Source organism: Pipistrellus hanaki (genome assembly GCF_964339955.1).
Source record: "Pipistrellus hanaki genome assembly, chromosome: 9".
Lineage (NCBI taxonomy): Eukaryota > Metazoa > Chordata > Mammalia > Chiroptera > Vespertilionidae > Pipistrellus > Pipistrellus hanaki.
In genome coordinates, this window is record NC_140511.1 from 65455332 (window position 1) to 65482915 (window position 27584).

At 35.5% G+C, this 27584-nt stretch overlaps 2 protein-coding genes across 2 annotated transcripts; both read left to right on the forward strand.

Annotated features, from left to right (window-relative positions):
* Window positions 1-1570: 1570 nt before the first annotated feature.
* On the forward strand, window positions 1571-13940 carry LOC311627583 (uncharacterized protein; the record flags this gene model as incomplete). The annotated part of the gene is made up of 3 exons (XM_084894088.1): window positions 1571-2511; window positions 7762-7825; window positions 12990-13940. 3 exons carry the CDS (start codon window positions 1571-1573, stop codon window positions 13938-13940), a joined length of 1956 nt encoding a protein of 651 aa, XP_084750214.1.
* A 12374-nt stretch (window positions 13941-26314) lies between these two features.
* Window positions 26315-27268, forward strand: LOC311628101 (olfactory receptor 10AG1-like; the record flags this gene model as incomplete). Its single annotated transcript, XM_084894987.1, has 1 exon — window positions 26315-27268. The coding sequence occupies exon 1, from the start codon at window positions 26327-26329 to the stop codon at window positions 27266-27268; it is 942 nt and encodes a 313-aa protein (XP_084751113.1). The 5' UTR covers window positions 26315-26326.
* Window positions 27269-27584: the final 316 nt, after the last annotated feature.

Consider the following 27584-nt stretch of genomic DNA (forward strand, 5'->3'; position numbering starts at 1 on the left):
ATATGCATTATACATAATATATATGTAATAATACCTCTCTGGAAAACTAGTGTAGATAATTAAGAATTTAAGTGGGAATGTGTAATACATAACTCATTGCAAGGTACGTTCTCTCTGCCAACAGATTCTCCATGCATAAGGAAACCCAATGTGTTTTATTCATCCTGGTTTTACCTGCATATTTATCTCTGAAAAACTATGTTATCATCCCCTTTTATGATAAGGACAATATTTGCAATAAGCTAACACAATTTCAAAATAATAAAAAAGTAATTTGATTTCCTTATTCATTGTCATATTTGATCAGGGTATAATTTTTTAAAATACTATACCATGTATTTTGTTAGTTCCTCCTTGTCATTAATCTCACACAGGAAAAGAATTGAAATTTAAACTAAATCATTATACACACACACACACATATTCAGGTAAGGGGGAAAAAATAAGAATTTGGTAGTAGACTACAACCCATTTGTAATAGATAAAAAATACAAAGAGAGAGGCAATGTAAACACCCAATTTCTTTTTGACATTGGTAAAAGGCTTTAAGGTGATTCAGAGGTCAGGAACCACTTCGTGATGCAATGATTGATTCCACATTACTGCATGTGATTATATTTTATTTTATTTTGCGTCTGGGAGTTTCTGCCGTTAGAGGATTGACTACACAATTAATCACTATAATAGAGTCCCCATGGTCACCCAATTCTGTTCCAGGAAAACAAAATAAAAGTGCAGCAACATGTATTTACTCAGGCGGATTCTCACACTTTTACTAGTAAGTAACTGAAATATTCACTGCCTTTCATTTCCTTTACAAAGTGAAATTTTTCTTTTTTCTTTTTAAGCTCCAAACTAAGAACCCTTAAAGAAAGGAAAATAGTAGCCTGCACAAGTAAGACTTGGGGGAAGGAAGCTTAGAAAACTTGCTGTTATTCACTGCAGTGGACAGGTACTGTGTCTGCAACTACATGACAATAATCTGATTGTATAGTTTGTATCAAGAATAATGACTTAGTTCATTTTAAAACTCTAGAAAATCATCCTATACTATACAATAGATACCAAAATATTGGCTATTTAAAATGGGCATTATTTTTGTTGTTTGAGGTACACAAGAAATTTATGGGAGGCAATGCATGACTTTCAAGAATTGTAGAATAAAGAGAGTGGTCCTGAGAAATAAACAATGGATTTGTGTTAAATGCACTGACCTTTAAGGGACTAGGAGAGACTAAGGCAGCAATATGTGTATCCTTTGCATTGTGAATGTGGACTGGTAGAAAACATCTGTTGCATTTGAAGAAACATTAAGTGGAGTGCCTGGATAGAGACCAGCAATCTGAGGAACCTCATAACAGGCTTAATAAGGTCAATTGCTTCAAAATTTAAATATTTCTCTATTTCTCCACTAATTTTCCTCTTTCTTAAGACACTCTACTGACGATACTATATCAACCTATGGGTTTTATTTTTCATGTGGGAATAACCTCATTAACATTTCTACTACTTCCTATAATCTCTGGAGTGGGAAATTTATACAAACTTAAGCAAACTATATGTGTAAGACATGATGAAAACTAATTATACTTTGGTGACAGAGTTCATCCTGCTGGGATTAGCAGACACGCTAGAGCTACAGATTATCCTCTTTGTGCTCTTTTCTGTCATTTACACACTGACAGTTTGTGGGAATGTTGGAATGATCCTCTTAATCATGGCTGATTCCAGACTCCACACACCCATGTATTTCTTCCTGGCTAACCTGTCCTTTGTGGATGTCTGTTGTACCTCTAACATCACTCCAAAGATGCTGGTGGATTTACTCTCAGAGAAGAAAACCATCTCCTTTGCTGGCTGCTTTCTGCAGCTATACTTCTTTATCACCTTTGCCACAACTGAATGCATCCTCTTTGGCTTAATGGCCTATGACCGCTATGTGGCCATATGCAACCCTCTACTGTACCCCTTGGTCATGACCAGGACAGTCTGCCTTAAAATGGCAGCAGGGGCTTTGTCAGCAGGACTGTTGAACTCCATGGTGAACACAAGCTATGTCAGCAGCCTGCCATACTGCAGTTCCAATGTCATCCAGCACTTCTTCTGTGACAGCCCTCCTCTCTTCAAGCTCTCGTGTTCTGACACACGCCTGAATGAGAGCATCTTTTCCACTTTTGCTGGAGTGAATATGGTCGGGACTCTGCTGGTCACCCTCACCTCTTACTGCTACATTCTCTTCTCCATCTTTCGCATGCATTCAGGGGAGGGGAGGCACAAAGCTTTCTCAACATGTGTCTCTCACCTGACAGACATAATTCTGTTCTATTCATCCGCCATCTATACTTACCTGAGACCTAGTTCCAGCTACACCCTGGGTCAGGACAAAGTGGCTTCCGTGTTCTACACGGTGGTGATCCCCATGTTGAATCCTCTGATCTACAGCCTCAGGAATAAGGAAGTGAAGAGGGCTTTATGGAATGTAATCACCGGGAAAAGGATCCCTTCATTTCTGTGATTATTTGGTTAATTTTTTGAACCTTGCAGAGTATTTAATGAATTTGCAAATCCTACTCAAGCCCACAGTTTTCATGAGAATATTTCTAATTATGCCCTTAATATTCAAGTATATTAGCAAACTTCTATAAAACCATAAAACTTTTATGTAAACATTTTGTATTTTCATGAGTCCTAAAAAACAAGGCCTATTTATAAAAATTACTACCTAGGGAAACAAAGATATTAGGTGTTAGAGGCAAAGTCACAATATCACATAAAACCAGCTATAGTAAACATTGGTAATTGCACATTTATATTTGCTCATGTATTGTTTTTTTACCATTCCTGATTTTTCAGAGAATATTATCTATTGCCTGTCAAAATTTGTTAAATTAAAAAAAAATGTTATCCATTTTTAAATATTGAATTATCTCCTTGGAAAATATTTAACTTTGAAGATTATAGTTTTAATTACCACTATAAATTCTCCAGCTTATATTTTTCTCATCACTCATATATACAGACATGTATATTACCTAAAAAATAAGTGTAGTTTTGTGCAAAAGTGTGATTTGAGAAAACGAATATCTAATTAGATTATTCCAGTTACCACCTCTATTTCCTTTCAGTCTCCTCAAAAATTTCCAATTCTCTCACTTCCTCTCTCCCAAATGGACACACACATAGTAATCCCCACATATACACATTTTGCTGCTATTTCAAAGAGTTTACTACTTGAAGACTAAAATGGTGAATGATCCACATATTACTTACCATAGCTCATGGATTTCTTACAAACGGAAATACTCTCTAAATTTCTAATAAAAATATTAATATATTAAGTTGGATCTTAATATTAAATCTAAGCATTCTAAATATGTATTCTAAATAGGTAGACAGGCAACTGGGTTAGTAGAACCCTGGAGGAAACTGAGTGACGGCCAGTGCTAGCTAAGGAGACAGCCACATTTACAGTTATTGGGGGGAAATGTTTCACCACCTTTCCATTACCCTTGCTGGTGAAGCTGTACCTGATAGATGTTGTGATGAACAAGTCATCTGGGGTATGGCATAACAAAACTTATGGTTTGTCACAAAGAGGTCATCCAGCTTGACCATTCATAACGCCAGCAATGGTTCACATAGGTGACCTAAGCCAAACAAACAAATGTTCATGAAGCTATTGGTGCTGACTGTGGACCTGTGGGCCATCCTCTCACCCCACAGGTATATATTAATAGTTGGTATCTGGCCCTGGACTCCCTGCAGAAGAATGATCAGGCTGTTTTGGGAGTGGTTCACTCTTTCCTGGGTACCTTGCCTACTTTCTTCTGCACCAGCTCACTGCTCATAGGCTAGATTTTTTTCTGCTTTCCTTGCCTTGTATATTTAATGGAATTCTATATGGGACCAGGCTATTTCACAAATAAAAACTAATATAGCCCTTCCATTAAATATTTTAATTTCCAGTAAAACAGAGATAGAAAAACATTAGAAAGATGAAATCTACTTACTCTGAGATTTAGGATTTTAGACATATCATATTTTAAGACATGTTCTCTATTCTCTAATTCAGTTTTCCTACATTTAATTAATCTAATTTAAAAATTCTACAAATATTTTCAACATTGGGAGCTATTGTCTTTAATGATGTTTCTTAGTTTTTAATTCATTAAATATAAGCTTCTTATGTCATATTCAACTATTTCTTAAATCCATTAATATTTATAAAATCATTTTTATCATATGTTCTTGCTTATTGTCCCAATACATTTATATGAAAACTTTTCCAGATATGTTTTACTCTCTTTAACTCAAAAGAAATTTAAATTATAAAAGCATTAAGAGCCATAGCCAGTTTTTCTCAGTGGGTAGAGCATACGCCTTCAGACCAAAGGGTCTCAGGTTCGATTCTGATCAAGGGCATGTACCTTGGTTTGCAGGCTCCTCCCTGGGCTGGGCCCTGGTCAGGGCTCATGCAGGATGCAACTAGTAGATGTGTTTCTCTCACATCAATATTTCTCTCTGTCTGTCCCTCTCTCTTCCACGCTCTTTAAAAACCAATGGAACAAATCCTTATAGGAGGATTAAAAAAATAAAGGCATTAAGAGAATTCTAATTTTTATATTGTATGTGTGTGATTTTATCATTCTCTTCTTTCTTCAGGACCTAACAATATTTATTAACACCCTCACACTCCTAATGAACGTAATGTTCTTTTTGCCTTTTGGCCACACTATCTCCATTCCTTCTGGCTTTTATATTCCCAGTCTTTTATTTTACTTGAATATTTACTGTTACTACATTCCCCAAATATACACATTTCAATCGATGTTTTGCCTTATTCAATAGTTTTGAGTAATTCATTTATTAAAATTAATGAAGTTTGAAATGTATGTCTATAGGCTATGTTTTAATCAATATTTTTATCAGTAATTAGATGAGTCCAAATAGAGAATAGCTCTCACAACCTGTGACCAAGTTGGAAAGATTGCAAGCAAGCTGAAAGGAGTAAAATAATCAATATTGAAGAGTTACTAATTCCAAATAAACAACTAAATATAATTGTTAGTAGATGGAGCTCTGCATTGAGGCAGGAAAACCTGAGTACAGGTTGATGTTATTATTATAAAAATAATGTTGGTTTAGTTTGTAGTTGTACAGTAATATGGGCATTGTAACTTTCATTGACCGATTTAAAATGGGAGGAGAGGGAATGTGTATTGTAAACAATAATTAAGTTAAAGGCTGGAGCCAAGATCAAGTGAAGTAATAATTACATTTAACTCCACAGTGATCAAATAAAATCAAAGATAGTGTCTTAATTCATAATTAGCAAGTTTCAATGGACATAAATAAATAATATGATGTCCAAGAGGCAATGCTTAAGGGGTTAGCTGCAGGGGAAAAAAAATAAATTACAAGTAGTTGAATTGATGTGAGAATCTGCACTCTGTATAAGAGGATTGTGCAAAAAAACTTTGTTGAAAATACATAGCTTTATACATACATTGTTAAATAGCTTTATAAAAAATGTATGGAATGCATGTCAAATAGAATGTGTGGATCAGAAAGCAGAAATGTGAATATGTGTTGCTAATTTTAGATATAACTTACTGCTTTAGCTGAAAAATTAGAATGTATTATCTTTAAGATTTTCTTAAATTTTTGTGATTTAAAGCCTGCTGTGAAAATATTGCATGTATCCATGTACCATCCTTAAATCTTAGAGTCCTTGGTATATTTCAGCCACTATCAAAACTGATTGTCCAGGAACTGAAGAGAGAGGTGATGAATATTTTCCAAGGGATTTTGAGGTTTTGCAAACAGATCAACCCGATGGAGATGTGTGTCAAAAACTCTGAGTGTCTGAATTAGGCTCCAAACCCTCAAACTCCTGAAATTGTATGGTCATATTTACCATGTGTAGTTCAACAAACAAACATAATAAAATATGATGTAATGGCTAAGTTTATGTTGAGGGTGTGTCAGATTCATTAATATATTGTGAAGAGAAATAGAAAGATGAAAAAGGTACAAATTTACAGGGAATGTGGCAACAGAAACTATTTATAAAGCTGGAAAATATAATGAGCAACATAAACATGTTAAAGTTGAGGTTTTATTTTATTATCATGCCCAAATCATATGCTACTTAAGACTTTGTGTTTCAGAATAAGTTGTATCTAGGCCTCCTATACACAGACATACATACATACTAGAGGCCCAGTGCATGAAATTCATGCACTGAGGGGAGGGGGAGGGGGTGCGTTCCCCAGCCTGGTCTGTGCTCGATTCTGATTGGGCCTAAACTGGCAGTCAGACATCGCAATCTGAAACCCCTGTCTCCTAACCTCTCACCTGCCTGCCTGTCTGATCGCCCCTAATTGCCTCTGCCTGCCTGATCAACTCCAGCTGCCCTTTCCTGCTGGCCTAATCTTATCCTCAACTGCCCTCCTCTGCCGGCCTGATCTTGCCCCCAACTGCCCGCCTCTGCTGCCCAATTCGGTTCTAATTGGTCAGTTTCAATGCCAGTCAGTGGCAAAAGCTCCACCTCCTAGGAGGTTTCCTCACAGTTGATGCAGATTTGGTTCTGATTGTCCAGTTTCTATGCCAGTCAGTATCTCTCGGCCTATCAACAGGGCCTGATTAGAAAGGCAGGGCTGATCAGCAGCCCTGGTAGAGGCTCAAAGAGAAATGGAGACAGGGCTACTGGCCAGGCTTGGAGGGAAAGAGAGAGGCAAGTACCTGGTCAAAAGCTTCCAGAGACACTACAGATCAGCCCCTGCTTCTCTCTTCAGGTCTCTTTCTGAGCCTGATTCGCAGCCTCCTCAGCAGTCACTGCTGGGTCACCGAGTCTGCAGCCAATGTAGTCAGTGCTGGGTCACCAAGACAACCCAGCGCTGATTTCCAGATGGTCAGCCTTTGGTCATGATCAGTCTGTACACCCTGGCTCTGTATTATAGAGATATTTGAATATTAACCCCTTATTAGATATTTAAGACATTAATCTAAATTGAGTTGATTTTTTATATGTTGTAATATTAAGGTCCTTAATATATTTCAACTTAATTTTTGTGAGTGGTATAAAATAGAAATTCAAGGGGTTTTTTTTGTTTGTTTGTTTTTTTGCTTGTGGGATATCCAGTTTTCCCAGTACCATTTATTAAAGAGACTATTTTTCCCTCTTCTGTGTGTTCGTGTCCTTGTTTATTTATGGAATTTCTATTTTGTTCCACTGTTGTATGTGTCTATTTGAATGCCAATACCATACTCTTTTGATTCCTCAATTTTGTAATATACAGGGTAGGATAAAAGTAAGTTTACAGTTTGAGTATGAAAAACTCAGTTTATTCTTGCATTATGATTTATTACTTATTGTATTATTTTCCAAAATGAACAACTGTAAAGCTACTGTTGCCCTACCCTGTAGTTTGAAATCAGGAAATGTGATGTCTCCACCTTTGCTCTTCTTGCTTGCTCAAAATTGCTTAGCGATAATGGCGTTCTATGTTGCATAATGTGTAACTAAGCCCAATGTTGTTGGACGCTAGTTAATTCGGTATCTTTTAAAATATTTTAATAAATTGCAGCTCTCAGAGTAAGTAGCAATGTGCAAATGCATTGTTATTGGTCCTGGTGCTTTTTTTCCTAACGCCACTTATAAATTCAAGAATGCAACGTCAGAAATCAATTTGAATCCAAGCAAGCGTAAACAGTTTTGCTAAAAACATTCCTGAAGACAAAATGAAATATCCTTGACAGGAACAATACTGCTATTGACCAAGAAGGTGAGCAGAATGGAGTCACAGCCTGCACTTTTGATAAAGTCAGTGAAATTAACAAGGAACAAATCACAAGATGTCTGTGATCCCTACACTGGAAACAACCTCTTGGACAAAATCTGCTCTCAGGGACTCAAGTTTATTTACATACTAGAGGCCCAATGCATGTCATTCGTGCACTGGAGGGAAGGGGGGGTCCCCTCAGCCCAGCCTGCCCACTTTCACAATCCTGGAGTCCTTGGAGGATATCAGACTGACCAACACCGTTACATTTTTAGCCCTGCCCTGGAGGTGGGAGAGGTTCCCACCACTGCTGCTGCACTTGCCAGCAGTCAGCCCAGCTTCTGACTAAACTGTGCTCCCACTGGAGGAGCACAGTGCTGTGAGTATCAAGACAGATCCTTCCCATTAGGGAGAGGTGGGGGAGATAAGAGATCAACCAAAAGACTTGTGTGCATGCATATAAGCATAACCAATGGACACAGAACTCTGGCGGGTGAGGGCGTGTATGGGAGGGGGGCGGCAATGGTAAGATATGTACACATATAATACCTTAGTAAAAAATGAAAGAGAAAAAAAAAAAGACAGATCTTTCCCTTCAGAACCCCATGAATTTTTTTCTTGGGAACTTTTCTTCCTTGGAAATAATGTTATGTGTCAGTCACTGTCCCGGATTGTTAATAGATCTTTGTAGACAAAACAGAAACATTTCCTTTCTGGCCTGTGCTGCTCAAATGTATTTCCTTCTGGTCATGGGAGCCACTGAGTGCTTTATTTTGACTCTAATGGCGCATGGCAGGAATGTTGCCATTTGCAAGCATTGCTCTAGCCTCTCATCATGAACAATGGGCTGTGTATGCATTTGGCAGCTGGCTGTTGGGTGACTGGAGTTCCAGTGCACAGAGGGCTCACCTACCAGATTTTCTCTCTAAGCTTCTGAGGATCTCACCAGCTGAATCACTTTTTCCGTGACATACCACCAATCGTTAGGCTTGCCTGTGGGGACACTTTCATGATAGCAATGTTGATTTATGTTCTTGCTGTTCTAATTGTCACTATTTCTTTTATGTTGATTCTTGGGTCTCATGTGAAAATTATCTCCACCATCTATAAAGAAATTTTATAGGGCCTTAATGACAAAGGAATAACTGTGTAAGAAGATAGGAAAATGTAAATTTGAATGCTAAAGCTAAAAAATGAGATAAAAACCCATATTAGTCATCTCTGCACTCCCTAAATCTCTTTTCCTCCACATAATCCTGCATTCTGTAAAACTAGTACCAACCTTTCCAGAATCATGGGTTTTCTCACCAAGTTCTCCAGGATGTTACTTTCAAAACACAGAATGCCTTCTCTCACCTCCACCTTTTCCATCTCTCCAATCACATCCATCATCAGAGCTCTTTAGAAGGTTATGAGCAAGTGCATAAAACATAATTTCTGTACAATCCCTTCCTACCATTAAAACCCCAGCTTAAAGAGAAAACTTTGGGGGGAAAAAACTTTAAGAAACAATTATCAAGGTAATAATAGTATCCAATTATAAGAAAATATAGTTTTGTTCTTTATATAAAAGAGATTTTAAAACATCATGAGTAAATAGATCTTAGAGATATTCTAAAATTCTGTGTAAAACAGACCTCAAAAATACTGTGGATTGCTTTTTAATATATTTTTAGCAATGTAATCTCTAGAGCTGTGTTCTTCCCAATAAGATCAGACTGTTGCATTCTCAGTTCTGTGTTCAGTCAACATATGAACATCAGAATCTTATTTCCTTTTAAAATGTGTAACCTTAGAATTTTATATCAGACATTGTACATTGGAAATCCAGTTGGAGGAAGATGAAAAAAAATACAAATAATCATAGAAGGGCTATAAAACTGGTGAGACTCTTGTATGGTCCTGGGGATTGCCCTAGCCATGTTAGCGCCACGGAGAAACGTGGGCTTCCCAGGGTCAGCTTGAATTTTTGTCTGAAAAGCACAGGTATGGCTCAGGCGGGTCCCCTATTAAGATGAACAATTGAGCTGAAAAACACTAGACATAAAATATTAATTTACTGGCAGTTTACCTCTGCTGACTCCCACAGAACAATGGGAAGAGGCATTGGGATAAAGAAAGCCTTTCCAAATTTTCCCAGTGGAAAGTGTCAAGGCAGGTCAGGAGGTCATGCTTAACAAATTTTTCTCAAAGCATGGCATTAAAAGGTACAAAAGTAAGCCAGAGAAAAGGGGGATATATCCTTCATACATATAGGGTAGGATATAAGTAAGTTTACATTTGTTTACATGGAAAACAATACAGTAATTAATAAAATAATAATGCAAGCATAAATACTGTGTTTCCCGCACTCGCAATATAAACCTGCTTTGGCCCCACCCTGGATTTCTAAACCAAGGATTTATAACAGGAATATATAACAAATACTTGCCACCCAATTATAATAAGACAACCCAGTAAAAAAAAGAGAGAGAGAGAGAGAGAGAGAGAGAGAGAGAGAGAGAGAGAGAGAGAGGGAAAGAGAGAGAGAGAGAGAGGGAAAGAGAGAGAGAGAGAGAGAGAGAGAGGGCTAACTTTTGTTGTGCAGGCCAACACTCTAACCACTGAGACCCACCAGCCAAGACAATGCTTATTTTTCAGTGGCTTACTTATTTTTAATTGCACTTCACTTCATGATGCTTCCCAGATATTGCATTTTTAAATTTAAATTTTATTTATTTATTTTAATTGAATTTATTGTGATAACATTAGTTAAGGATTATATAGGTTTCCAAGTGTACAATTCTAAGATACGTCATCTGTATATTGCATTATATGCCCACCAAACAAAGTCAAATCTCCTATCACCATATATTTGACCCTCCTTTATCTTTTACTACCCTCCTTTCCCCCTCCTTCCTTCTGGTAACGCAAGTAGTATGGTCCAAGGGGGGACTCCTAAGGCAAGGTTCGCCTGGCAGCTGATGCTCATCATGCCAGGTGAGGAAGCCAGGCCTGAAAGCCCAAGCCCCTGAGTACCTGAGCTGCAGGGTGTTGTGGGCCAGGGCCCTAAAAAGGCCCCAAGACAAGCATCTTCCCAGAGGCTGTGCGGAAGGAGGGGATGAACCTCTGGCTAGAGGCCTAGGTGAGAGATGCTGGAGTCTTTGCAGGCCAAGACCGGGATGAGGGACCCGCCCCTCTCCTCCAACCCCTGTGCAAGAATTTTGTTTAAATATATTCCCTTTGCCCATAACATGAATAAAATCATCCAGAATTTTATCAGCACACATGAGATGCTCTATTTTCCACAAAAGTCCATCTAGGGACAGTTTCACTTCTGAAAAGAGATGTGACCACCCAGACGTATGGAAGAGAGGAAGGGTGCCATGTCCACGTGATGAACAAATGAGCACATTTTCCTAAAATTGTGGATGCTCTGCATCTGTATGAATTATAGGAACAAATAAAGGAAAGCAAATCCACACCCATTATGAGGGATCTGAAATACAATCCATAGAAGGATTTTTAACTTTATCTTGAAAGTAAAGCTAGGTGATTAAGTGGTGTTTCTTCACCCAGGGACTACCCCATCCTGGGGAACTTTATGCCAGGAAGGGGTTGGAGTACACAGGCCATCTACAGAGAAAGCAGTTTCATGTGATAAACCCAGATGATTGCCAAACAGAAGCAGCCATCTAGAAGTTAAATTGGTACACGGGAGAAAGATGTCCCTCAGGGTGAGCATGGCTACTTCCTACTTAAGAACCTCCAGCATTGAAGCTAGCAAGAATTGTAGAGTTACCATGACTGACACCAAGGAACTTAAAAAGTTTACAGGTTAAAAAAGCACCTACACCCACAAAGTCAGCTTCATGCAAATCCATGAAGGTAAGCAGTAATTGTGTTTTAAGCTTATTTAATTTAAAGGTAGTTATAAACTTGATCAAAATATAAAAAATAAAACAGGAAAGCATGAAATTCAAGGATCTTTACCTGAAAATGAATAATTACTTAAAATAAATCATGCAGTTCTTAACTTTCTTAATTATAAAGTAAAATTAGAAATAATGTGAAATAGAAATAGTAATGATGTTTATAATAAAATTATTCACTTCAGGTAATTTTAAAAACTAGTACAGATGAAAATAGGGAAATGTGAAAAAATATTTGTCATATCAGTTTTATTTATCAAAGTAGTAAGGCAAAAACAGCTGATGTGGCTAGAAGGTGGCAATGGCTATAGTAGATTTGATGACATAGGAAAACATAATATTTGTTTTGGAAAGTTACAAATCAAATATTAATAAAGTGTAATAGAAATTATCAAACTGTGTTGACTGACTAATACTGAAGGACTTTCACATAAACTAAAGCAAGATTGTGTGTGTGTGAGTACTTCTTTAGTTTCATTCATATGTTCAACTATTTATATGTCCAGAGCAAATAATTGGGTTTAATCAAAATTATATTTTATTAGGCAAAGTTATGAAGGGAAAATAGAAAAGGAGAATTGTAGTTGATTACAATTGTGAGTGAATGAGCCATATTTCTTGATTGAGTTAAAGGTTTATTTATATTTATCAGACAGTGCATACACTGTATAGGAGATGGTAATAGAGAAAGTTATTTAACAGGAGGATAGAATTGTTTTTTATACTTAGCATAAGTGGTAGGTATGGTACATAAAGTAGAACATTAATATTGGATATATTTACTCTCTAGCTTAAAAAAGTTTGTTTTGAGAAAGTCGATTCTCATTGATTATATAATTGGGAAGACTTAAAGCTCATTTTGAATAAGAATAATGAAAAACTGTAAGAGAAAAGCTTTAAATTGAAAGAAGATGAAATAGGTCAATCAATACAGAATAAAAATGATGAACCTGGGCAAAAACAATAGAAAAATCCTGCATCATAATTCCACTCTTAATAGGGGGCAATGATTAGATAATACTATTGCACAATAAGTTTTAAATAACAATGCATACTTCTCATTTTCTTTTTTATATCATTCCACTTAAGTATAAAACATATTAGGGTTTTATTTCTTGGATCAGTTCATTTCTGAAATTTTAAATGTCATTTCCTAGAAATAGAAGAAGGTAATGATGGAAATAATTTTAGAGACTATAGAAATACTTTCATGCATTTATTCCAATAACAGAAGAAGAAGATGTGGTTCAAAAACATCAGTGAATTAACCTTCTTGAATTTACCATATTTGCAGATGGAGAACAGATTAAAAACAGGAAACTCAAATTTCACTGCAATGATGGAATTTGTTCTTTTGGGGTTTTCTGACATTCCCAATATCCAATGGATTCTTTTTGGGATATTTTTAGTCATCTATCTGACTGTCCTCATGTGCAATAGCACCATAATACTGATAACAAAAATTGACCCTGCTCTCCAGACCCCCATGTATTTTTTCCTCAGCAATTTTTCTTTCCTAGAAATCTGTTACGTAACAGCCACTATCCCAAGAATGCTCATGGACCTTTTGACCCAGAAAGGAAACATTTCTTTGCTTGCTTGTGCTACGCAAATGTGTTTCGTCCTGATGTTCGGAGGCTCCGAGTGTCTCCTCCTGACCGTGATGGCCTATGACCGCTATGTGGCCATTTGTAACCCTCTGCACTACCCTCTAGTCATGAACCACAAGGTCTGTGTCCAGCTGGTGACTGCCTCCTGGGTCAGTGGAGTTCCAGTTATGTTTGGCCAAACGTATCAGATTTTTTCTCTGCCCTTCTGTGGGCCTCACAAAATTAATCATTTCTTCTGCGACATCCCCCCAGTCCTCAAGCTAGCTTGTGGGGACACCTTTGTGAATGAGGTAGCGGTCTATGTAGTCGCTGTGATGTTTGTCATGGTCCCGTTTGTGTTGATTGTTGTCTCCTATGGCAGAATTATTTCCAGCATTCTGAAATTGTCTTCAGCCAGAGGGAGGGCCAAAGCCTTCTCCACCTGTTCATCTCACCTGACCGTTGTGGTCTTATTCTATGGAACGGCTACTGTCACTTATCTACAACCCAAACCAAATCAATCTGAAGGAACTGGGAAACTGCTCTCCCTCTTCTACACCATTTTGATCCCAACATTGAACCCCCTGATATATACTCTGAGGAACAAAGACATCATGATGGCATTGAAAAACCTAGCAACTAAGTTTTCACGATGACTCAAAGACTTGAACTTGCTAACAGGTGTGTTTATATGTTTGTCACATAGATACAATTGCGGGGGGAAGGAGGGGGGATCTAGTTTCATTCCTATGTTGTTGTTTTCAGAAATTTCTGCACTTTTTTAAAAATTTGTTTTTATTGTTGAGAGTATTACAGATGTTCCCCCATTTCTCCTGTTTTGCCCCTTCCACCCATTTTTAAGTAATGATCATTGATATCATCATAGCAACCTCACATTATGTTAAGGGCCTTAGTTTCATAGAGTTAAGTAAAGGGCTTCCCTGTTAGTTTCATAGAGTTAAGTAAAGGGCTTCCCTGTAATCAGAGCACAAATCATCTCAATTGTAACAATCTAATTTGAAGATTCATCTTTCCTTTCACTATGGACTAGTGAAGTAAGAGATTGTCAGAGCAATACAATGATACTTAACTGAATGTGTTCTATCACCAGAGATTAGAGTCATGTTCTATGATATTTTTTCTTTGACCTTCCCATTCCTTCAGATATATTTACTGACCTGCACTGTATTATGATTATATTTGTCCAATGAAGAAAAACCAGCAGTAGCTGAGATGGTGGAAGAGGAAAATCCTAGTGGGTTTTTTGTTTGTTTGTTTGTTTTTACATTTTTTTTCTTGTTCGATCTCCTGTCACTGTTCATGGTGCTTTAAGACCACAAAACCTGAGGGTGTCCCCTCTATTATCCCAGCACTAACTGTCTCTGATAACATCATCCCTCCCCTTGCAACTTCAAGTTTTGCTTCAATAATATCTACTTAGTATTAGAAGTATCTGAAATTTTTACTCTAAACTATCCATATCTATGTATATTGGGTATTGGCTAGAACTTGAAAATGTGTCCTTATTTGGAAAAAATAAAAGGCCTTTGCAGTTATATCAAATTAAGGAAATAAGATCATCCTGACTTAAGGTTTACACTAAATCCCTGGCCAGTGTCATTATGAGTCAGAAAGGCATAGAAATATTAGAAAACAGATGGAGACACAGATGACACCATGTGAAGACAGAAGCACAGATTGGAGGGATGCACCCAAGAACTATGCAGCCAAGAAGGTCAAGAGCCACCAAACACTGGAAAAAAACAAGGAAATATTCTTCCTTAAAGTTTTTGGAAGGAGTGAGAACCTGCCAACACTGTGACTTGGGACTCTGAATTCTAGAACTCTGAGAGACCTAATTTTTGTTGTGTTAAGCCACTCAATCTGTAATAATTAGTTACAGCAGATCAAAGAAAGTAATACACCACATAAATAGTCTTTTCATTAAAATTCTTTTATGTGAATCATCTGGAATGATTGATTTCTGTTTCTTTTAGGGGCAATCATTTCGTGGGGGGGTGGGTTTCTTTCTGATTTTACTTTCAAAAGAACCCCCCCAAATTATTGCCCCCAAATGATACAGAAATCACTTTTAATAAGAAAAGATACTGGTTTATCTTTATTTGTATCTGTTTCTATGACTTACTATAGAAAAAAAAAAATATATATATATGTTACATTAAAGATTAATTCTATGATTTTTTTTCACTAAAAATATTTTAGAAGTTATTTTCTTCTTAAGAATAGCAGGAGTAAAATAGAATACAAACATGGGATTTCTCATTTCTTTGTCATCTTTATTTTTACTCTTTGTACTTTTATTTGCTTTAAAGCATACTTTTTTTTTTATTCTAACCTCTATTTTCCAAACCACCTTATTCTTTTTGGGGGAGATGGGTTTCTGTTAACCTTAAAAATAAAAAGCCAAAGTGAGAGGTAGCAGCATTTATTTCAGATTAAAGAAAATAGCTACTTGGGTGGCACTGATTCAGACAGAAACCCAAATAGTGTTTGGGGTTTTGAGATAGAGGTAAGGGTTATTTATGTAAAAGGGAAGGGAAATATTACACAAATAGAAGGAATTTCTGTTGATGTTAATAAGCCAAGGAAGAAATTTCTACAGGTGCAACCCAACAGCACCTAAAGAAATTCAGAGTTTGAACTTGTTACAAAGAATTTATTATATGTAAAATACACACACAAAGAAAAACCTTTTTATTTTTCCAATTGAGGTATACTTGATATATGACAAATTAAAGACAATCTTAGAATTAGCACTACGATGTAGGAGATAATTTCTGATCAGACCAAAGCTGAAATAGGGAGGGGGGACAGATAATGCATTCAAATCAGTGGCTGATGCATGTTTAAGACAAATTAAGGGAGCCATTTCTTCAAGGCCATCATGACATTTTTAAAAAATATATTTTATTGATTTTTTACAGAGAGGGATAGGGATAGAGAGTTAGAAACATCGATGAAAGAGAAACATCAATCAGCTGACTTCTGCACACCGCCTCCTGGGGATGTGCCTGAAACCAAGATACATGCCCTTGACTGGAACTCAACCTGGGACCTTTGAGTTCGCAGGCCGATGCTCTATCCACTGAGCCAAACCAGCTAGGGCCCAACATGACATTCTTATTCCTCAAAATATATATCATTAGCTATACACGGTAGTGCTACTTTTAGCATTGTCTTAAATTTCCAGTCTGTAGTAAGAATGCCTGCTTTCCTGTTAGCTCTTTTTATCCCAAGTATTACAATCTACAGCAGAAACATTTAGATCAGTTGGAATACAACATTGCTTTGGTTCAGTTTAAAGGTTATTTTGCCCAGTCAAACATTCCAAAGGACTAAGTCATGTTAGGCAATTCCTCTGGAAAGGCAATACTGACTCTATTTTGAAGTAGCTCTCCCTATATTAATTTTCACAGTTCTTTATATCTTAAAAAGGGAACTAAAAACTTTAAGACAATGTTTTGGTATTTGACTTTTGGGGAACAACTGTCTACTCATTATATTTTACTAGAGGCCCAGTGCATGAAATTCGTGCACTCGGGGTGGGGTGGGGGGTGCCTCAGACTGGCCTGCACTCTCTCACAGTCTGAGAGTCCTTGGCGGATGTCCAATTGATAGCTTAAGCCTGCTCCCCACCACCACCTCTGCACTCACCAGGTGTCAGCCCAGCTTCTGGCTAAGCAGTGCTCTCCCTGGGGGAGCACACTGACCAATAGGGAGCAGCTCCTGCATTGTCTCCACCTGGTGGTCAATGTGCATCATAGTGACTGGTCATTCCACTGTTTGGTTGATATGCATATTAGCCTTTTATTATATGGGATAATAATTTATACTAAATTTGGATTTTTTATTTGTCATCTCAGATAAAAGATATATATATATTTCTTTAAATGAGAACAAATAACCATATCAGGTTATATGGACTAGACAACATTCATAAAATAATATTATCTATGCAATTTATTTCATAAGTTCAGTATTAATTAACCACTTTTAGTTCAAAATATATTTGTCAACTATCTATTGCATGATGGTATTGGGCGAATGAAAGATCTTTAAATATAATGCCTATTGATAATGTTATTTATTTGATTTTGATAGATAAATGAAATAGGAATAAAATATCAGGACAAAGTGCATGCAGAGTCAGGAAGAGCCATAGCAGTATTAGAGTTAAAGAATGACACATACTGTACTTGAGAAAAGTTATATATAAGAGTTGTATTACCAAAAGGTAAAATTCAAAATTTTATGGTGAGCACTCCATTGGAAATTATAGCAGATCTAAATGTTTCTGCTGCAGATTGTAATATGTGGAATAAAATGTGAGTAAAAAGACTGGGCTCTGTCCACAAACAAAAATAAAAATGTATGCTTTAGAACCCTTCAATTCCATTAAAATGCAAACCTACTATATATTTTATTGTATTGCTATGTTTAGATTTAGTATATGTTCACCATCAGATTCAGTTTTTCTCTTTAATGTTATAATATAAAATGCTGTAATTTGAACACTATATATATATATATATATATATATATATATATATATATATATTTCTCAATCCTATCTAGTCAATAAATAAAAAGCATAAATGATTCATTTCACTATTTTTACAGATGGAATATTACAAAATACCAACCAGAAGCTAATTTCACTTCAGTGATGGAGTTTGTTCTTTGGGGATTTTATTGTGTTCCCAATCACTGAATGTTTCTTTTTATGACATTTTTCTTATTTATGTGATACTACTCCTGGGGAAAGGCATTATTACTCTCATAACCAGAGGTGGCCAGGCTTTCCAACCCCCCATGTATTTTTTCTGCAGTGATATTTTCTTCCTGGAAATCTGTTATGTCTCTGTCACTCTTTCCAGAATATTCATAAATCTTTGGACTCAGAAAAGTATCCTATTTTTCTTTGCCCATATGACAAAAGCATGTTTTATCTTTATGCTTGGGAACACAGAGTGCTTTCTCCTGACAGTAATGATCTGTGACCTCCATGTGGCCATATGTCACATTCTGCTCATGGTTATGAACCATGAGCTCTGTATCTGGCTGATGCTGACTGGCTGTTGGATGAGTGGGATTCCAGACACGTTAGGGCAGACATGCCATATTTTCTCTCTGCCATTTAGTGGATCTACTCAAACTAATCACGTCTGTGACATCCTCCCAATGCTCAAGCTGGCCCCTGGGATAACTTTTCTGAATGAGGTGCTGGTCTTGACAGTTCTGTGCTGTAATGATGATCCCCTTTTTGTTGACACTTGACTCCTACAGTCAAATCATCTCTACCATCATGAAGTCGCCAAGGCACTCTCCTCTTGCTCATTTCACAGTATAATTGTGGCTCTATTCTGTGCATCTGGAATCATTACATATTTATAACCCGAATTCAAACACCCTTCCAGAACAAATGTATCTCTCTTTTCTATATATGGTTACCCTGATGTTTAACCCCATGATATACATTCTGAGGAATAAGGATGTCATGATGGCACTGAGAAAATGTCTCAATTTTATTAAATACACATTAACCACTAATTTGAATATCTGCTTCCCGGCCACTCTACTTCAGCTTTCAACTAATCAGAAGGTATCTTTTACAATTCTTTTCTGCTTACTCATTCTTGAACTTGTCATTTGTGGCTAGACTTTTTGATATTACAGTTATATCCCAAGTGATTGTATTTTCAATAAAAAAAAATCCTAATATTTTAGGAAATTGTATATTTAGTGGACTAGTCTCTGTCAGCACAAATTCACTTCTGATTTGACACCATTTACAGAAAATATATAGTATCTTTTATCTAATAATGCATGCCCCAGTATTTTCCCCTAAAAACCATAGTGTAAGTTTAGTTCCTCTCTCCATTTATTGTTATTAATTACTTTAAAAAGATATCAGTTAGTAAAGAATACTGTGTATGGAAAGCCTATAGAGAATATTTGTTGAATGACTATAGGATACTTAAATATGTATAAGTTTTCTGTGTTGAAAGGTGGTATTTTAATACATTATACTCATTTAAATTCTACATTACTTCTACATTAATTTAAATGAGTATAGTGTATTAAAAAAAAGAACATGACCTTTACTTCACATAACTTAGGGAAAAAATCCTGATAATTTGTAAACCTAAATATGAAATGCAGCATAATTCTTTTCAAGGTTATGTATATGGTCTTCGTGACCTTGACTATGAAAAAAAATCATTTAAATAAGAGTAGTAGCCATAGTGAAAAACAGTGATACGTTGAACAGAATTGATGATGAAGTACTCCTCATCCAAAGAAGCCATTCAGAGTGAACTTTTCAATTCACCGGGTCCATGACATATGGAACAGGAGTACATATGAAGAAGTACTCCATGTTCAAAACACAGAAATTCAGGAGGAAAATTGAAAGGAACCGTGATGAGGGATTTTACATAAAATAAAGGATAATTCAAATGACCAGGAAAATAAAAATAACTCATTAGTAAACAGTAAAAGGCGATTTAAAACCAAATGAGATCTATGACACACTCCTCAGAAAAAGAAAAAAAAATGTTAACTAGATAAATCAAGACTAGCTATACTGCAGGTGTAAAGGACATGGACCAATGGGAGCTCTCATGGCTGCAGGCATGTGGATTGGGACAGCACTCTAGCAGACAACCTGCTTTCATCTAGTCCAGTGTTTCCCAAATGTTTGACATATGTGTACCCCTTCTATAATTTTCGTAATGCTGAGTACCCCTCGTACTCATGAGAACGTAGAATTAGGCGCAGCTAAGCACGGTGCAGTGCATAACCCCACCAAACTCCAGTGCAACACGTGCCCCCACCAAACTCTTCCCGTACCCGTGGGAAAGTTTTCCACACTTTGGGAAACTATTTTAAAATTTATTTTATTTTACTCTACCTTTTAACGGAATATATTGGGGTGACATCTGTTAATAAGATTATATAGGTTTCAAGTGCACACTTCTATGATATGCCATTGTCTGCCCACCAGCCAAAGTCAAATCTTTCATCATTTATTTGACCCCTTTTACCCTTTCCTTCAGACTCCCCACTCCTTCCCTCTGGTGACCACCATACTGTTGTCCCTGTCTATAAGGTTATGTTTGTTTGTCTTGTTTGTTCATTTGCTGTTTTCAGTTTTACCTCGTATATATGAGCGATATCATATGGTTCATGAATTTTGCTGTCTGACTTATTTCACTAAGCATGATATTCTCAAGATCTATCCATGTTTTTGCAAATGCCACTATTTCAACTTTTTCTGATAACTGAGTAGCATTCCACTGCAAATCTTACTCCCAGGCATGTACTAGCGGAAAAACATACATGTGTGCCAGGCACACATCTGAGAATTTTTATCTTTACATCATTTTATAATGCTAAATCCTTCTCAAATTAGTATGGAAAATTATTTTGACAATATCATACAGGGGAGAACCAGTCAGTAATAAAAGTTAATAAAACATAATTACATACAACATAAATCAAGTATGTTGTTGAGAAAAACAAGTCATAATCTTACTGTATATATTCCTTTAGTTAAGGTTAAAAGACAGTATTTAGAATGCCCATTACATATATTTTCCTTTCTTTTCTAAATGTTATTTAACATATATTTATAATGAACCATAATCTAATAGTCTTTATTTTTATGCCACACTTCTCTTTTTCCTGAAACTAATTCAGAAAAATGAGTTTCCTTTTACCTCAAAAAATAATCAACAAAAATATATTCCGAAGTGGCAATAGTACTGATTTGTTTTGGATAAATCAATCAAGCCTATGTAAGAACTTACTGAAAACCAAGACACACATAGTTTCCAAGATTTAAAACAAATAAAGAAATAATGTCCATATTTGTTTATGACTCATTGAGTCATAGAAAGCCAGCCTTTCTGTTGAAAGCACTAGAAAATTTTGCATAAGTTATAAAACTCATATTTTAGAGGCATCATAGAGCTCTGGGAGAAAAATGAATAAATGACAATGTCAAAATTAAGGTCAATTAACCCAATAAGAGATAACCCACATGATTATTTTTACTTAGTTGGCTTACAATCTTTTGCAATTTCAAACTTGTTGCAATACTATGTTATTGCATAACTTTATATGCCTGCATGTTTTATTGATTGAATCAAAAATAAACACAATTGGTCAATGGTGCCTGCTTCATTTTTTTTTTTTTTTACATATAATGCATAGGAAATATCTGAGATTTTTTTAAACTAAGTCATTGTTCAGATTAAAATATAAAATTTTACAAATAAAGTTTAGTATCTGCATTTATGTTTAAAGGATTATTTTCCTATCTTTTCTGTGAAATATTTCTTCATTTGTTTAGTTTGTTTTTCTATTTATAGTTTGGACTGTTCCTCAATATTTATGAATAAGCCAAGAGCACTTTACCTGAAATATCATTTGTAACTATTTTTTTCATTATATTAATTCTACTTTATTTTATTTTAGGGAGTTTGTGTCTTTTTATCATGCATAATTATTTATTATTACTTAGGAAGCTTTTTTTTTTTTCAAATTCTTTGTCCCTTATTTTAAATTTTGAGTGATAGTTAAACCTTCTTTACTCTAAAATTATAAAATCCTTTTTTTCCTTAGAATACTTTTATCATTTTACTCTCTAAAACCTTTAAGCTTGTGTATTATTTGGAGTTTTTCTTGCTACAATATGGAGTATTAGAAAAATATAAGGTTTATTATTTTTCCCACTAAAACTGCTATTATCCCAGGAGCATTTATTCTTTATGTCCAAAATTTGCCAATGTGGTAAGCTCTCTTCATTAAGTAAATTCTCACTGTAGTTGAGCCATTTTCTGGAATTTATACTCTGTGGCATCAGAAGATCTTTCTACCCACGCTTGAGATTACTCTGTGCTAATTATTAGGCTCAGAACTCGGTTTCCACTGAGCGGCTTGTTAGATGTGCATCTGCAGTAGCTCAGCCTTGGCTGCCTCTTGCTTCTTTGCTGTGCTGTGCCCCACCTGGTTCCCCTGAGGCCTCTCACCACCTTCCTCTCTGTTTTCCAAGATGACAAATGGCTCCTGATACTTTGTAATAAACCTTCCTAGTCACTTTCCAGCGTCAGGTGACCACAGGAGTTCCCTATCTTGTCAATGTTTTCTGTTCATTAGCACAAACCCTTAGAAGTCACTACTTACTAAATAATAGGAAGCAAAAGCCTATGTTTGTTATAAGAAATTGATTCCAAACAAGATCTTAAACAATGTAAGTGTTGAAAAAAATCTATCTTCCCCAGAATTGAAGCCTGTTTTCTTGGCATCTTTTCTATTACCGCAGTTGGACTTTTGCCATATCTCATTTTATTAGAAGTAAAGTTTGGAAGTATAATTGAAAATTTAAATGTGTTGTTAGGTGGAAGAGATCCCTAGGGTAGAGATGACTACTTTTATTTAAAGAGCACCTTTGATTTATACAGAACAGAATATTTTAAAGGTGGCTTCAATATCTTTGAAGAAACAAGTATTTCATTAATTTAATATAACATTAATTTAAATATTTAAACCCTGGATAGTGAGAAAAATCAGCAACATCCAAAGTAAAAAAGGTAAATATAAACTACTTTATAAGATATTAAGTTTTAGTTAATATTTCTTAATTTAAAGTTAATATTTAACATAAAGAAGGAAATATGAAAATTTTAAAGCAACTCATGTATTCTAATGTTATTAAATTTTATAATGAAATGATGATGTAAAATCATTTTGAAATACTGTAAACTATAGTGTTGAAGAATATTTTCTATGTATAGGTAATATTATAAAATACTTCATTTTGAGCCAACATGTAACAAATTTGTATAATATTTATGTATTCAACCTGATATAGTAACAGGAGATTTAAATTAAAACAGTCCATGAATAAAGTACAACCATTAGGAAGCTTAAAAAAATTTTTAAAGAAAAAATAAAATTAAGGATTTCTAATATAATAGAAATGTTTAAGTTCTATATGATGTTTTATTAATTTCAAGGTTTAATTTGAAATCTTATATCAAATATATAAATATATTTGAAGCTTCGATAGCTCTTGATAGCTAGCAAATTATAATATTTTAGACATTTTCTTAATTATTTGGATTTGCACAAGGAATGGAGACTGGCATTTAAAAGACAATGATTAAACATTGAGTTTTATTTTCCTTGATTAATAAGTACTTAAACATTTACAAGAAAAGAGAGAAATATAGATAATTGTGTTAAAGCACAAAAGAAGATCTCTGCTTTTTCAACCTTGCTCCCCTCTCGAGAAAAACATAAACAAATATGACATATTTTATGAAACAGATTTATTATTTCATCACCAAAACTGGGTTTGTACAGTTAGAAACTGCATATATATTTTAGCACCAAAAATCACTTTATTCAAATAAGGGTTAAATTATTTTATTAAATGCTGCCATTCATAAATGCAACACATAAAAATTGGAATTTCATAACATTGTATATTTATCCTTTTCTCCCTTTTAAGAATAATGATTTCACTTAAACAGTTTTTGATGCTTTACTCAGTTTGGGAACCAGGCATTTTCTAAGACCTCTATTGTTCCCAGGTAGAAAATAGTCACAGCCCTTGCCCCCAGATCATTAGTGATGGTAAAAGAAAAATCATCAAAAGGAAGTAGCCAAGTTGAAGACTATGGGCTGGATAGTGAGAGTGATCACGGTATTAGGCCCACCGATTAGAGACAATAACATAAGCAAAAATATTGGCAGAGAATTAATCCAGTTTTAACACTCTGATGGACAGCTTTAAGATCTTAGTCCTTTTTCATTTTAAATATGTGCTATAAAGAAAAAGTAAATTAGAGGGTATTTTTTTCATGCAGCTTAGAAGAAAGAGTAAAATTTAATTCAAATGAGTTTGAAATAACAACAATAATAGCTAGCATTTAGCATTGCTTTCCTAAATGGCAGAACTATAATATCTTAAATGCATTAACTCACAATCCTGTGTTTATACATTAGTTAGCCAAGGAAAATTAAGCAACTTGAATAAGACCACACAGCTAGCAGATGGGAAGCTAGAATTGAAATACTGTCCATCTTGGTAGGAATATGTTGTTTATCCATGACACTATAGTTTCACTGTGTTTGATGAACATGGTTCACCAGGACAGAGAAATGAAAGGCAGGGCTGGGAGATTCTTGGGATACAATATCTAAGGAGGAACACAGGTTCAGGATTGTATAATACGGAATCAGCCAGCCCTGAAGATGAGTGAGTGCCTCTTACATTTTGTACCCGAGGGGTGTCACTCACCTTCCTTTATCCCTGTCCTGATGTAAGAAAAGAATGGAAAAAGTAATCACCAAATAATTCAATAACTCCATTAAGTATATATATATTTTTGCTAAGCAATATGTTATATAATACTGGGGACTAAAAATTTAAAAACATAATAACATATTCAAAATTATAATTATAGGATAATAATTAAAATTGATAGGCAATTTTACCAATATGATTTCATTTAATTATCACAAGTAAAGAAGTGAACTGTATTAAACACTTGCTTTATTTAACACAGATTTAGGAATTAGGATTCAAACTGAAGTCCAATTAAACACACACACACAAATTAAAATATAATAAAATAGTAAAATAAAATAAAAAGGCCCTGACTTGTAATCATAAAACCTTTGTGCAAATGATCAAAGTAGCCATCATTAGTCAGTTTCAATTATCTTTATCTCTAAAGAAAAAAAAGCAAGAAATTGTTACCTAAAGTGTTGTGTTTTAAGGAACAACAAAAATAGTGGAGGGGCACACAGGGTAAATGTCACAGGCAACATCGTTCTCCTCCTGCTCACACACATGCACATTCCAGGCCACTCCTGTTTTCCCAGGGTTTCCCTCTTTGCTGTTTCTATCTGTATCTGTGTTCCCAGGCAACTGTTCTAGAATAAAACTCTCTTATTTTCCCACTCGGTATTCTACTAACAAACACTTTGTTTTATACCACTATGTACAATAAAATATTCTCTCCTCTTTTTTAAACTACCTAATAATATGAACTGTACAATAAAGATATGTATGTTCAAAATAATCAAGTGATATAAGGAAAAGAAGGATTGCCACAAACAGTGGAAAATATATGCAGAAGACAATTTTTGACATAGAGCTGGATTGTCAAGAACTGTAATTCATTAAAAGTTAGATCCTATGGCAAAGGTATGGGTCTATCTTCAACAGCTCCCACTTTTGCCAGTCTCTATGCAGAGCAGGACACAGTTTGGTTTATTTGGTTTATTTGGGAAAGTACAAATCATGATCTTTTTTTTTTTTTTCTTCTTCTGCAGGTGTTTTTATTTTTTTATTTTTATTTTATTTTATTATTATTTTTTTACATATTTTATTGATTTTTCCCCCTCCCTCCCACACATCCCCTCCCTCCCCAGAGTTCCACGTCCATTGGTTGTACTTATATGCATGTATACAAGTCCTTCAGTTAATCTATTGTCTCCCCCAGATCCTCCTCCCCTCCCCGCTGAAATTTGACAAGCTGCTTGTTGCTTTACTGTCTCTGTATCTATCTTTTGGTTCATCAGTTTATAATGATCTTTATTATCCACAAATGAGTGAGGTCATGTGGTGTTTCTCTTTCATTGATTGGCTTATTTCACTCAGCATGATGTTCTCCAATTCCATCCAGGTTGCTGCAAAAGATGAGAATTCCTTCTTTTTTATGGCAGCATAGTATTCCATTGTGTAGATGTACCATAGTTTTTGGATCCAATCATCTGCTGACGACAAATCATGATCTTAAAGGAAATTTCAAAGAATTTTACTGTGATAACTTGTAGTATCTATACTGAGAGAATGGGAAATGTATCAATAGTAATATTCTTACATTAGAAGTAATCGCAGTGATCATGAAAACCAATCTCACATCCACAAACAATTTAAAGAACAGGCACTGATCCATGGAGATAAAAATAAAAGCACACAGTAAATTTCCTCTTCCCACAGATGAAACACCAAGAAAAAACACCGGAAGAAAATCTAACTAAATTAACAGAATTTGTTCTCTTGGGCTTTTCTGATGTTCCTCATCTCCAGTGGTTTCTATTTGGGTTATTCTTAATCATCTATATCATTATCTTGATGGGAAATAGCACCATATTTCTAATTACAAAGCTGGACCCTGCTCTGCAGACCCCCATGTATTTTTTCCTTGGAAATTTTTCCTTTTTAGAAATCTGCTATGTATCAGTTACACTCCCTAGAATGCTCACAGATCTTTGGACCCAACGAAGAACAATATCTTTAGTTGCTTGTGCTATACAAGTGTGCTGGGTTCTTACTCTGGGAACTACCGAGTGTTTCCTTCTGGCTGTGATGGCCTATGACCGCTACATGGCCATTTGTAACCCTCTGCACTACCCTCTAATCATGAACCACAAGGTCTGTGTCCAGCTGGTGGCGGGCTCCTGGATCAGTGGAGTTCCAGTCCAAATAGGGCAGACTATCCAGATTTTCTCTCTGCCTTTCTGTGGTTCTAACCTCATCAACCACTTTTTCTGTGACATCCCCCCAATACTCAAGCTGGCCTGCAGGAAGACCTTTGTAAGTGTAATGACCGTCTACCTAATTGTAGTGTTGTTTGTCATGGTTCCATTTCTGTTGATACTGCTCTCCTATGGCAAAATCATCTCCACGATTTTTAAATTGCCATCAGCCACGAGTCGGGGCAAAGCCTTCTCCACGTGCTCATCTCATCTTATAGTGGTGGCACTTTTCTTTGGATCGGGTATCATCACATATTTAAGACCCAGGACCCAAGACTCAGCAGGAACTGACAAAGTGATGTCTCTTTTCTACACGATCGTGACTCCCTTATTTAACCCCATGATATACAGCCTAAGGAACAAGGATGTCATAACGGCACTGAGAAAACTGCTAGGTAAATAATTCCCTACATTATAAAAACTAGTCCATTTATAGGAATCTTCTAGATTATTTATTTAAATTTAAATCTTAAACTCTATTTATTTCCAAATTGGAAGTTACTTGTACTGTTGAGATACTTTTCTGTCTTTGGTTCTAAAGTTATGTATGTGTCTACTAGTACAATTAGCAAATCACTATTTTGGGAGCTGTGTAATTTTATTGTGAAATGTTCATTTTCAATAAGAACTTCTGACAGGGATCAATGTAATAGACTCAAGTGTAATATCATATTTCTTGTATCACATATTGGAAACCATACCACTCATTTTCATAGAGT